The sequence below is a fragment of the Musca domestica genome, unplaced genomic scaffold (genome assembly GCF_030504385.1).
Source record: "Musca domestica strain aabys unplaced genomic scaffold, Musca_domestica.polishedcontigs.V.1.1 13, whole genome shotgun sequence".
NCBI lineage: Eukaryota > Metazoa > Arthropoda > Insecta > Diptera > Muscidae > Musca > Musca domestica.
The window spans coordinates 13,909,041-13,922,565 of NW_026712172.1; the positions used below are offsets into that span (position 1 = coordinate 13,909,041).

General features: G+C 35.6%; 2 protein-coding genes across 4 annotated transcripts; one reads left to right on the top strand and one right to left on the bottom strand.

Moving 5' to 3' along the window:
- The first annotated feature begins 281 nt into the window (after nucleotides 1-281).
- Nucleotides 282-5,691, top strand: LOC101889353 (putative GPI-anchor transamidase). 3 transcript variants are annotated; one of them, XM_059118640.1, is made up of 7 exons: nucleotides 282-392; nucleotides 729-833; nucleotides 891-1,399; nucleotides 1,475-1,592; nucleotides 1,769-1,879; nucleotides 1,935-2,095; nucleotides 5,304-5,691. In XM_059118640.1, exons 2-7 carry the CDS (start codon nucleotides 768-770, stop codon nucleotides 5,404-5,406), a joined length of 1,068 nt encoding a protein of 355 aa, XP_058974623.1. In that variant the 5' UTR covers nucleotides 282-392; nucleotides 729-767; the 3' UTR covers nucleotides 5,407-5,691. The 3 variants fall into 3 exon arrangements, with proteins under 3 accessions (XP_058974623.1, XP_005180760.1, XP_019891335.1); XM_005180703.4 differs by having other exon boundaries at nucleotides 318-421; nucleotides 5,304-5,557; XM_020035776.2 differs by lacking the exon at nucleotides 282-392 and adding an exon at nucleotides 586-606.
- A 138-nt stretch (nucleotides 5,692-5,829) lies between these two features.
- On the bottom strand, nucleotides 5,830-8,328 carry LOC101889526 (uncharacterized). The gene is made up of 3 exons (XM_005180704.4): nucleotides 8,118-8,328; nucleotides 6,188-6,311; nucleotides 5,830-6,124 (listed from the first exon to the last, which is right to left on the bottom strand). The coding sequence occupies exons 1-3, from the start codon at nucleotides 8,203-8,205 to the stop codon at nucleotides 6,013-6,015; spliced, it is 324 nt and encodes a 107-aa protein (XP_005180761.1). The 5' UTR covers nucleotides 8,206-8,328; the 3' UTR covers nucleotides 5,830-6,012.
- Between the last annotated feature and the right edge of the window lie 5,197 nt (nucleotides 8,329-13,525).

A 13,525-nucleotide genomic window follows, 5' to 3' on the forward strand; every position in this document is an offset into this window, starting at 1 on the left:
CTTGTTAGTTAAAAATTAATACATTTAATTAGATTTTGGGCTAAGTTTTAATATATTTATACTTGAACTTCGAAGGGGCAAATGGTAGACTAAAACTTGACACCAATCATTTATTTATTGCATTTTCGTTGTAGACAAGTATTTTTATTCGCAATATGTTTTCAACTATTCAAAGTCGACCTAAAAATTCCTAACTTAATAGAAGATAATGGTATCACCTCAGTGTGAATGCTCTAAACAGTCGACTTCTATAAACCTTTCATCTTCTGTTTCCAATTTATAGAACCCTATTTATTTTCCCCAATTGCTCGTTTTGTTTTGATTCTAGATATTTATCGACCAGTCTATCTACATACGTCCTTTTCCTCTTCACAAGGGCTGGTTTTGTTGTTGTGAGTTGTGTGTGGAGAAGATATCAGAGGTATATAAACTTTCCTGGAATAATTTTTAATTCGAAGGATTTGATTGCAGATTACTGTCTAAAATGGCAATTACATTAAAGGCCGGGTAACGCTTTGGCTGATAATAACAAAAAAATAATCCTTTTACGTTGTCTAGACACCAATAAAATCACAAGCCCACACTCAACTCGTACTGCAGACTGCGGTGATATATTTTAATATCTACTTCTCCAAAAAAGATTAGACAGAAAAAACTTAACCTGATTTTATAAATTATATTTCTGATAATTTACTAACAACTCCACGCATTTTCATTTTCTCTTACAGTATAAGGGTCCCAGACAAGTCATTTTCAGCGGCCTAAAGATGGGAAAGCTTTTTATATTTGCAGTATTATTGGCGTTAAATGTCTCGCTAGGTGTAGGCCAAGAGGTAAGATAATAAATCAATGATTTTTTTAAATAATGTGACATTTTTTTCCTTTTACAGCCATCCAATCAACTTAATCAATATATCGATGCGGTACAAAGATCAACCCACACCAACAACTGGGCTGTTCTGGTTGATGCCTCCCGCTTCTGGTTTAACTATCGCCATGTCGCCAATGTTTTGTCTATTTATCGTTCGGTAAAACGTTTGGGCATACCCGATTCTCAAATTATTCTAATGATTGCCGATGATATGGCGTGTAATCCTCGTAATCCAAGACCTGGTCAGGTTTACAATAATGCCAATCAACATATTAACGTTTACGGTGATGATGTCGAGGTTGATTATCGTGGTTATGAAGTCACAGTGGAGAATTTTGTACGTCTGCTGACGGGGAGAACGCAAAACGGCACAGCTCGTTCAAAGAAATTGCTAACCGATGCTGGTAGTAATGTTTTAATTTATTTGACAGGCCATGGTGGTGATGGTTTCCTGAAATTCCAAGATTCGGAAGAGATTACTAGTCAGGAATTGGCTGATGCTGTTGAGCAAATGTGGGAGAAGAAGAGGTAGGTCTATTTAAAATGATATCAGTTCGAAAAACAATTTAAGATGACTAATATAAATCTGAATATTTTTTTTAGATATAATGAACTGTTCTTAATGGTGGATACATGTCAAGCTGCATCGTTGTATGAGAAATTCACTTCACCCAATATATTAGCTGTTGCCAGCAGTTTGGTGGGAGAAGATTCATTATCGGTAACTAATAAATATATCATTGAAATATTGTTCTTTAAAATTTGTTAGAATAGAAACTAAATTTCCACAGAAATCCACACAGAATTCAGGATAAATTACAATACTAAATTTGTATTTATTTTAAAATACGTTCTGGCTAATCTATGCACGTTTTTCGTTCTCTCTTTTTTTCTCAGCACCACGTTGACTCGTCTATTGGTGTGTATATGATTGATCGTTATACATACTATGCTTTGGAATTTTTGGAGAAAGTCCAACCTAACAGTGACAAAACCATGGGTGAATTTGTAAGTTTAAAGATATTTTATCCAAATGATAAGTAGTTAACTATGTCTTCCATAGTTGAAAGTCTGCCCCAAGCGTTTATGCATTTCCACCGTGGGCGTGCGCAAGGATTTGTACCGACGCGATCCAAATAAAGTTCCTATTACTGATTTCTTTGGTTCCATACGTCCAACGGAAATAACAACAGGGCGAGTTAACATTACTTTGGCCGAGGAAGAGTAAGTATAATTTATTTTTTTATACCCTCCTCCATACATTGTATGGTGGGTTTATTAAGTTCGTCATTCCGTTTATAACTTATCGAAATAATATTTTAAGACCCAACAAGGTATATATATTCTTGATCAGCGTAAAATTCTAAGACGATTTAGCCTGGTCGTCTGTTGTAATCACGCTACAATCAAAATATATTAAAATAGGAAGCTAGAATATTGCACAGATCTGTCTTTTGTCTGCAGTCACGTCAAGTTCGAAAATGGGCCATATCGGCCCACGATATCGTATAGCCCCCATATAACGGTACCCCCCTATATTCGGTATTTTGATGATTTTAGCCACATTTTTCAATGGCATTGTCTGAAATTCTACACAAGGAGTTCTTAATGAGCACTTTACCCCCTGAAAGAGAATTGTCTATATAGGTCCACTATATCGTGTATCCCCCATATAACGGTACCTCTCGATATTCGGTATTTTGATGATTTTTGCCACATTTTTCAACGGAATTGTCTAAATATCAACAGAAGGAGTTCATTGTGAGTACTTTATCCCCTGGAAGACAATTATCTACGTAGGTTCACGATATCATATAGCCTCCATATAACGGCATCCCCCTTCATTCGGCTTTTGATAATTTTAGCAACATTTTTCAATGGAATTATCTGAAAATTCTCAAAAAATATACTTGTAAGTACTTTATCCCCTCGAAGAGAATTGTCTTTATAGCTCCACGATATCGTATAGCCCCCATTTTTTAATGGAATTGTCTTAAAATCCTCACTTCTTGTGAATACATTACCCCTGGAAGGGAATTGTCTATATAGGTTCACGATATCATATATCCCCTATACAGGGTGAGAAAAAAAAAACTGCAACAAAGTCAAACGCCATAATTTTCATTTTTTTAAATTTTATTGAATGAAAGCAAAAAATGTCGGAAATAGCATAACATTTTAGAACAAGTTTAGATTTGTTGGAATTTTTCACCTTTGGCACGAATTATGGGCTTCAGACGGCCAATGAAACCCTCATACGCTGCCCGAATGTTGCTCTGCGGTTTTTTGGCCCATTCCCGGCGAAACACTTTGGTATTTTTTAGTTCCAACCTTGCTTTCCAAAATACGCCAGACACAATAGTCCAACGGATTGGTATCCGGAGATTTTGGTAGCCATAGTGCGCTAGAATTGAAGCGAGAAACCTCATTTTGTAACCATTCTTGGGTGGCGCGTGCTGAGTGCGATGGTGCTGAGTCCTGTTGGAATGTCCAAGGCCTGCGGGCAAAATGTTTGCGTGCCCAAGGCTTTAACACACGCTCCAGAATATTTTCGCGATAATATTCGATATTTATCGGCTATTATTGCGGCCCACACCATCACCATGGCCGGCGCTTGAGTTCTGGTGGCCAACCGAAGGTGTACATTTTTTCCGCTTCATTTTTTCATTTCTCGCTTCATTTCCAGCGCAAAATGGCTACCAAAATCTCCGTTTACCAATCCGTTGGACTATTGTGTCTGGAGTATTTTGGAAAACAAGGTTGGCCCTAAAAAATGCCAAAGTGTCGATCACCTCAAGCAAGCGCTTCGTCGGAAGTGGACCAAAATACCGCAGAGCAACATTCGGGCAGCGTGTGACGGTTTCATTGGCCGTTTCATTGGGCATAATTCGTGCCAAAGGTGACCAATTCGAACAAATTTAAACATATTCTAAAATTTGATGCTTTTTCCGACTTGTTGCTTTCATATAATAAAATTTAAAACAAGTAAAAAAGATGTAAGTTCGACCGGGTCGAACTTTGAATACCCTCCAGCATTTGGTACAAATTTAAAAAAAATTAAATCCGTTCTGTTAAAATCTTAAAAATACCGAATGTAGCCGTATATTAGTGTCTATACGACGACGTGGATCTGCATAGGCAACTTGTGTCACAAGCTATTACAATATACAAATGCGAAACTGGAAAAAAAATCTGTTTATAATGTAGCTAAAATCATCAAAATACCGAATATAGGGAGATACGTGGACCTGCACACACAATTTTCTGTCATGGGCTGTAGTATTCATTACGAACTTCAAATGTGAAATTTGAAACAATTCCCGTAAATAATGTCGCTAAAATCATCAAAATACCGAACATCGGGGGTGCCATTAGATGGGTGCTATTCGAAGACGTGGACCTGCACCGACAATTTTCTGCCATAGGCTGTAGCATTCATTATTAAATTCAAATACTAAATTTGAAATAGTTCCGGTAAATAATGTCGCTAAAATCATCAAAATACCGAATATCGGGGGTATCGTTATTTGGGGGCTATACGAAGACGTGGACCTGCATGGCTCAATTTCTGTCTTAGTATGTAGTGTCCATTACGAATTTCATATACCAAATTTGAAATAGTTCCGGTAAATAATGTCGCTAAAATCACCAAAACACCGAATATCGGGGGGCACCGTTAAATGGGGCTATTCGAAGACGTGGACCTGCACCGACAATTTTCTGCCATAGGCTGTAGCATTCATTACGAAATTCAAATACCAAATTTGAAATAGTTCCGGTAAATAATGTCGCTAAATTCATCCAAATACCGAATATCGGGTGGAATCGGGTGGACGAAGACGTGGACCTACATGGCCCATTTTCAATACCAAAAGTCCTACAGACATAATACACATTTGAGTAAAATTTTATCAACCTAATTAATTTTGTTAGGAAGCTAAAGTGATTTCCACAGACGGATAGATGGACGGACATTGCTAAATCGACATAGAATTTTATGCTGATCAAGAATAGAACAGTGTTGGCTTGTTTGTTTGGGATACCATAGTATTTTGTTGTTGCAAAATGGTCAGGCTTAATCCCTTTATTGTTGTTTCTATAAAAACAACGTTTGTTTATTAGTGGAGAACGATGATAATGTTTACCAGGGGGTAAGGCAGGGAATACCTAGGTTTCGGAAAGAGCCACCAATCCTCATCAGTTTCCTTATTTTTTGTCTGGGATATTCTCCCCAGAAAACATTTTTAAAATAACTTCTATGACAAAAAAAAAAAAATCAAGAATATATATACTTTGTGGGGTCTAAAATGTTGCAGTTTTTATATCTCGCCCTGTATGTGTGGGTTTTTAGGGCCTTTTTGTATTTTAATAACCTATATATGTCTATTTCCAAAAATACTTATTGTTAATAATATTTTCCTCTTTTTTTCAGAGACTTTATAGAGGCCCTTCTGCAGCAGGAAGAAACAAATTCCCAACATTCCAATTTCAATGTGCAATTCGAGTCACAATTTCCCAAAGATTTATTTAATTAATAACTTCTTGTTAATTGGATCACAGACTAGCCGAACGAATCACGTTACATGTGAACTGTGAATTATCAAAAGTATTTTTTGGAATGCAACGAAACAAAACAAAAGAAACACGTTTTTTTGGTAGTTTTTTTTTTATGTGATTATTTATTCTTTGTTTACAAATGAAAAAATCTAGATGAAATAAATTACGTACATACTTTTTATAATGAAAAAATAATAATGACATTAAAGAAACAAACAGAATACAATCGTTTAACAATTTAAAAAAATAACAGCTTCCTATATGGGAGGCAAAAAATAATGAAACACATAAAACCGCTAATCTTCGTCATCAAATTATGAATTTATGATTACATGCTGATGAATGATGATGCGAAGGTGTGGATGAATCTGTGAGTGATGGAGTTATACTAAACATAAATTGTTAACTGACTGTGGACATGACACACCCTCATGTTTTAGTTTCATTGCACAAAACTGTGGGTTCAACAACCACTTGTATTTTTCGTTGTTTTGTTGTTGTTGTATTTTTAGATTGAGAAGATTAGCTTATTTTTAATGATTATTGTTATTTTGCTAATTTCATTAGTTATTTCCTTAGTCCATTTAAATGTGTTTGGTACAATCATATGTACGTTCGCAACATTCGGGGTAGCTGCGATTTACGTTGACAAAATCGCGCAATTTACAACCTTTTGGTGGGGGCACAGCGGGACATCTGTGAAAGAAGAAGTTACTGGTGAATGTTTCTGAATTTAATTTATTTTTTTTTTAAACTTACGTTCTGAATTCCACATAGCTATTATCCATACATGTTACTCCCGCACATGGATTGTTGGGGGCTTTACCCTTTTGACCAGGCGATAAAATCGTGTTTGAATCAATTGTACATTTACCAGGATATGCTGCAAAGGAAATATGAGTTAATTCGTTAGGTTTCGATTGGAAACAAATATTTAGTAAAAAAAATCGAAGACATTGAGTTGAGATATGAAAATATTTTGGGATATAAAAATTATAAAGTGGCTTCAACTCTTTTAAATCGCTGGCATTTACCATTTCTCTGCATCACAAATTTTAATTGTTTAATCCTGTAACGCATGAGAAGCCTTGTAATCTACAAGCTAAATCTTGTGTTAAAAAAGAAGTGTAGGAAATAGCCAGATTCTCTGATTAGTGATGATAGATGATGGTGGGGACTCTGGTTTCGTCTCACAGTAATTCCTATAATGGGGTCGATGATGACAATCCCAGGAACAGGAATAATCAGAATATCTTACCAGCAGACCCTCAACATGGTATTTTAAAGAATTTTGCCATTTTTCTATCCTCTACAATTCTATGAAGGATATATTAGCTTTGTCATTTCGTTTGTAACTTCTGGAAATATTCATAATAGACCCTAAAAAGTTTTTATATTCTGAATCAGTGCAAAATTCTAAGACAATCTACCGATGTCCGTCCGTTTGTTCGTCTGTGGAAATCACTCTAGCTTCCGAACGAATTGAAGTAGATTGATAAAATTTTACTCAAATGCATATTATGTCTGCAGGACTTTTGCTATTAAAAATGGGCCATGTAGGTCTACGTTTTGGTATAGCCTCCATGTAACGATACCCCCGATATTCGGTATTTTGATGATTTTAGCGGCATTATTCACCGGAATTGTTTCAAATTTGATATTTGAAGTTAGTAATGGATACTACAGCTTAAGACAGAAAATTGACCGTGCAGGTCCACGTCTTCGCGTAGCCACATATAACGACACCTTCCGATATTCGGTATTTTCATGATTTCAGTGACATTATTTACCGGAATTATTTCAAATTTGGTATTTGAAGTTCGTAATGGATACTACAGCCTATGACAGAAAATTGTCTGTGCAGGTCAACGTCTTCGTGTAGCCCCCATATAACGATACCTCCCGATATTCGGTATTTTGATGATTTTAGCGACATTATTTACCGGAATCGTATCAAATTTCGTATTGAAAGATCTTAATGGGTACTACGAGCTATGGGAAAAAATTTCGTATGCGGGTCCACGTCTTCGTATGGCCCTCATATGACGGTACTTCCCGATACCCGGTTTTTCGGTGTTTTCAGCAACATTATTCACTGAAACTGTTTCAAATTTGGTATTTGAAGTTCGTAAGAGGTACTATAGCCTATGAAAAAAATTCATAAGTAGGTTCACGTCTTCGTATAGTCCCCATATAACGGTAGATCTCTATATTAGGTATGTTGATGATTTCAGGGACATTATTCACCGGAACTGTTTCAAATTTCGTATTTGAAGTTCGTAATGGATGATACAGCCTTTGACAGAAAACTGTCTGTGCAGGTCCACGTCTTCGTGTAGCCACCATATAGCGGTACCTCCCGATATTCGGTATTTTGATGTTTTTACACACTTTATTCACCGAATTTTTTATTCAAGTTTCGCATTTGAACTTTGTAATGGTTTATGACAAATAGGGTCGTATAGACCCTAATATAACGGCTACATTCGGTATTTTTAAGATTTTAACAGAATTTTTAACGGATTTTATTGTTTTTGAGAATTGTCAAATTCGTTCCAAACGGTGGAGGGTATTCATAGTTCGGCCCGGCCGAAGTTACAGCTTTTTTACTTCTTTACTTTAATTTTGTATTTTTTTTTTTGCATCCTTTATTCCCTTCTATAAATCCTTGAATTTAGAAAACACTCACTTGGATTATGGAAGCGGGCTGTGGCAATGGCCGCTTCACTCCAGGCCAACATTCCGAATAAAACACACACAACTACAGCGAATTTCATTTTGTCACGGAAATTAAAATAAAGTTTTAAAATTAAAAATAAAAAAACGCAGATGCGGTTAAAATTCGTCGGGATGCTGTGTAAACACCACAAAGTCTTTGGAACAACTGTTGATTCCACTCAACGAATCTTCAAGTTTTATATGTTAATCGTTATCGTCGCTTAATCATCATCAGCATATTGAAGATGGAATTATTCGATTTGGAATTTAAAAAAAAAAAAAATGAAATGAACTGAAATTAAACGTTTGTACTTGTCTCAGATACATGTGTTTGTTGTTATTGTTGTGGTATGGTTTTGGGAGGGTGTTGATTTCGTCTTTTGCTTTAATTGGAGGCAATGGCGGTGACGTGCAGCAGAAAAAAAGGCAAGTTCAAGTTCAGGAACTAAAAATAAAGATCTTTATAAAAACAACACAGCCCGTTTGGATAGCAAGACTTGATTTACTTTACATTGGGATTTGAAAGGAGTGTGATTTAGTGAGGAAAAAGTTCTATGAATTCTGGTGGTTTCGAATGGTAAATATTTAATCAAAAACGTGAAATTAAATCGTAAGTGCTTAAAAACTTATTATTTTTTATATTCTTTTTACAGCGAAATAAAATTAATTTTCTCAAAAATCAAAATATAACCAAAGGTAGATTTTGCAAAAAAATTAAGATAGCAAATAAAATAAGATTTTATTTGATAAATATGTAAATGTGCATTTGTATTTGTAGTTTGTTAGAAAATATTTTATTTTATTTAGAAATTTTTATTAAAAAGTATATTTACAAAAATGAAGTGATTAATAGGAAAATAACTTTTTAAATTGAAAAAATAACGTATTTCAAAAATAACAAAACAAAAACCTGGTTTTTGTAAAATAATCTAAAAAATTTGGGGAAAAACGAGATTTTTTTTAAATTGGAGCTTGGATTTTTTAAACATTGTTCCAAAAATGATGGAATTCGATATAAAATAATATTAATTAAAAATAATATAAAAACATGAATTTTATGAACAAATGTTTTGAAAAAAATTAACTAAAACAAGTAAAACCAGTAAGGAAAGCTCAAAAGTCGGGCGGGGCTGACTATATGATACCCTACACCACTATGCATATTTAGTAGAGCTCTCGTAAAAAGATTTATACAGGGCATTTCAGAGCTCTATGAGATATTTGGTACAAAATCAAAATCTATCTAATTCTATCGTGCATTTTACGAACTATAGCTATCTCTGAACCGGGTTTCTCCAAATTTTACGTATTAGCTTCTAGACTGAATTCGGTCTTATGTACGAAAATTCAGGTGATCGGATGAAGATATATATGGGAGCTATATCCAAATCTGAACCGATTTCGATAACATTTAAAACTTCTATTCCTGTGCTCCATCTAATACATGGTACCAAATATCACGGTTGTAGAGTGAATATTACGAATGTATGGGACAAAATCACTAAATCGGATGAAACATATATATGGTTGCTATATCTATATCTGAACCGATTTTCACTAAATTTGATATACTTGCTTCTAGGCTGAATTTGGTCCGATGTACTAAAATTCAGTCCATTTGGACTTATATCGGCCATTTGGTGCACAATTAACCCGAAATCGAATGAAGATATATATGGGAGTTATATCCAAATCTGAACCGATTTCGATAAAATTACAAACAGCTATTTCTGGGCTGTATCTTATATCTGGTACCAAATATCATTCTTGTGGAGTGCATATTACGAATGTGAGAGGCTTAAACACCAAATCGGATAAAACATATATATGGGAGCTATAGCTGTTTCTGAACCGATTTTCTCCAAATTTGTTGTATTTGCTTTAAGGCTAATCTCGGTCACATGTGCCAAAATTCGGGCCATTTGGGCTGATATTGGCCATTTGGTGGTCAATTAACCCGAAATCGGATGAAGATATATATGGGAGCTATATCCAAATCTGAACCAATTTCGATAAAATTTAAAACAGCTATTTCTGTGCTCCATCTAATACCTGGTACCAAATATCACGATTGTGGAGTGCATAGTAGGAATGTGAGGGACTTAAAGATCAAATCGGATGAAAGATATATATGGGAGCTATAGCTATATCTGAACCGATTTTCTCCAAATTTGATATACTTGCTTCTAGGCCGAACAGACGGACGGACGGACGGACAGACGGACTGACATGCATAAATCGACTCAGAAAGTGATTCTATGAAGGTTCTCCATGTTACAAACAAATGCACAAAGACATAATAATACCCTTACCACTATGTGGTGTAGGGTATAAAAAGCTGTAAGTTCGCCCGGGCCGATCTTTGAATACCTTCCAACGTTTGGAACGAATTTGGCAATTCTCAAATACAATAAAATCCGTTAAAAATTCTGTTAAAATCTTAAAAATACCGAATGTAGCTGTTATATTAGGGTCTATACGACGACATGGACCTGCATAGGTAACTTTTGTCATAAGCTATTACAATATTCAAATGCGAAACTTAAAAAAAAGTGAATAATGTAGCTAATATCATCAAAATATCGGATGTGACAATTTTCTGTCACAGACTGTAGTACCCATTACGAACTATCATTACGAAATTTGAAACGATTCCGGTGAACAATGTCGCTAAAATATCCAAAATATCCAATATAGAGAGTTACAGTTATATGGGAGCTATAACTAAACGTGGCCATCTTCAACTAAACGCTGCCCGAATGTTGCTCTGCTGTGTTTTGGCCCATTCCCGGCGAAGCGCTTGCTTGAGGTGATCGACACTTTGGTATTTTATAGTGCCAACCTTGCTTTCCAAAATACTCCAGACACAACAGTCCAACGGATTGGTATCCGGAGATTTTGGTGGCCATTGTGCCCTGGAAATAAAGTGAGGAACCCCATTCTTGGGTTGCGTGTGCTGAGTGCGATAGCGATGAGTCCTGTTGGAATGTCCAAGGCCTGCAGCCAAAATATTTGTGTGCCCAAGGCTTTAATACACCCTCCAGATTATATTCGCCATAATATTCGGAATTTATTCTGATGCCATGGTCGATTAATACGATCGGAGAGCGACCATTGGCCAACAGAAGGTGCACATTTGACCTCTTTGGCAAGTAAACACGATCATTTTGCTTGTTTACAAACTGCTGTAAAGCGAATGTTTTCTCATCGAAGTTCACCACTTTCGGCCAAGCGAAGCAACTCTGTAGCTCTTTTGAGTCTATTTTCTTTCTGTTGGGGTGTAAGTTCTTGCACCTTTTGCAATTTCATTGGCATTACCCCGAGCTCATTTTTCAATATTTGCCGAATGGAATATTGCGATATGTTCAGCTCACGAGCTACTGCGACGCGGGTTTCGATCAAGTTACATCTTTACTTTTCGAACCATTTCTGATGCTGATGTTGCTGTTTTGATCCGTCCACTTCTTTGACGTCGGAGTATTACGGTAACGAGCGATGGTAGAAGACACAAAAGATTTATTCACATTTAAATGCTGGAGTGTTCTAAGGATAGCCACTTGTGGTTTTCCAACCAAATATAAAGAAATTACACTATCACCCTTAAATTCGATTACGAATAACTTTTTTTCTGGAAATTTCTCACCAGAATGCTTTTGTACACTTATAAACAATATAATGAGCTGTCACTGGAATAATTTTTACAGCTGTCGGACGAGTGGCCTAGAAATGACAGTAGTCTAAAGTTGGTTGCAGTTTTTTCATCTCGCAATCTTTCGCCACACGAGCTAGAAACTTTTATGACCTACAAATTAAAGGGCTGCAAATGTGACAATTTTCTCTATTTATGCCATGCAGAGAAAACGCTCGTCATGTTGTGCCCTGTTTGATCAAACGCATAACCGTACGTGACATCCAACCAAATGCTCGATGTCTCGTCATGTCGGTGACACTCAAACCCATCGTCATAACATGTAATGACCAATAAAAGGGAATGTTGAATAGTGTGTCAGACAAAAATGTTCTATCAAAAAAACAACAACAATTATTAAATAATTGCCAACGAAAAAGACACACACGTGATGAAGGCAAAGGGCAATCGCTACCTGCTTTTCCGATATGTGAAAAAGTAAATTTTTTGTAATAAATAATTTCCTTGCGATTACTAAAATATTAAAGGTACTTCTAATTGGTCCAAACAAAATTTTCACATTTCGTGGTTATTGACGAAACAATCTAAAATGTTAATCCTTATTAAAAAAACAATGATCCCCTGAAAATTTTTCTTATTTTGATTATAATTTCATAAATCCGGTATTGAGGTGTAAATGAGAATGAGTGCCACTGTAATTCACGTTACAACACTATATACTTCCATTGTTTAATTCTCTGCATATTCTGTTATTGAATGAGAGTCAAATCTCTGCCCACAAACTTTAATTTTAAATGAACACTATATGTAGATAAAAAATAGGCAAACAATATTTACCTCTTTTTTATGACCAAAATTTTATTATAATCACCAATAAATTGGGATTGTTCAGTATATATTTCATTTTTCTATTCATTTGTTGATGCCTATGCACATTTTGTTATTGAACTCTATTTTATATTTACGCGGTGTTTGTTACTTCAAAATTACAGCACACACAAAAACACAACCTCACCGTCGAAAGTAACACACACACACTCTCTCTCAATTTAAGCACACGTACACAAATGACACACAATTTGACGATGACACGGTTCGATGTCATCGTTGACACCCTGCATTTATGGAGAACACCATGTAAATATTCGAGTCAGCCATGCCACGATCGAACCTTAGACAATTGCACACATGAATCAAAATGGGGGATGTTGTTGGTTGTCATTGACTATCAAATACATAGCGCATGATTGAGTAGACAAAGTCAGTGTGTCGAAAAAAGCCTAATTCATACAATTCGTCTTGTGCAGGCCTTTACTACAAATACCAATTTTTAGACAAATCCGTGAAAAAATGAAGCAAAAATCATCATAATTCCGAATATCCAGACTGTTATATGGGGACTATACCAAAACGTGGACCGGTATATCTCATTTTTAATACCAACCATCCTAGGCCCAATATAAATTGTTCTGCTAAATCTTGACGCTCTACATCAAATAATGTGGGTATGTGTATTGTGATTTCAACAGACAGACACACAGAAGGTCTAACATCGTTAAATCGACTTAGAATTTTATGCTGATCAAGAATATATATACTTTATGGGGTCTATGACGAATATTTAGGGATGTTACAAACGGAATGGAAAAGTTAATATACCCTCCTCTCGAAGGTGGAGGGTATAAGAAGTAAAATGCTTAACGTTCGTCCAGGCCTAACATTTAATACCC

Coding starts and splice junctions, on each gene's coding strand:
- LOC101889526 (XM_005180704.4), bottom strand. CDS start 8,205: ATGAAATTCGCTGTAGTTGTGTGTGTTTTATTCGGAATGTTGGCCTGG. Junction 6,312..8,117: donor AGCCCGCTTCCATAATCCAA/GTGAGTGTTTTC, acceptor TTTCCTTTGCAG/CATATCCTGGTAAATGTACA. Junction 6,125..6,187: donor AGCTATGTGGAATTCAGAAC/GTAAGTTTAAAA, acceptor CTTCTTTCACAG/ATGTCCCGCTGTGCCCCCAC.
- LOC101889353 (XM_059118640.1), top strand. CDS start 768: ATGGGAAAGCTTTTTATATTTGCAGTATTATTGGCGTTAAATGTCTCG. Junction 1,593..1,768: donor TGGGAGAAGATTCATTATCG/GTAACTAATAAA, acceptor TTTTTTTCTCAG/CACCACGTTGACTCGTCTAT. Junction 1,880..1,934: donor ACAAAACCATGGGTGAATTT/GTAAGTTTAAAG, acceptor TGTCTTCCATAG/TTGAAAGTCTGCCCCAAGCG.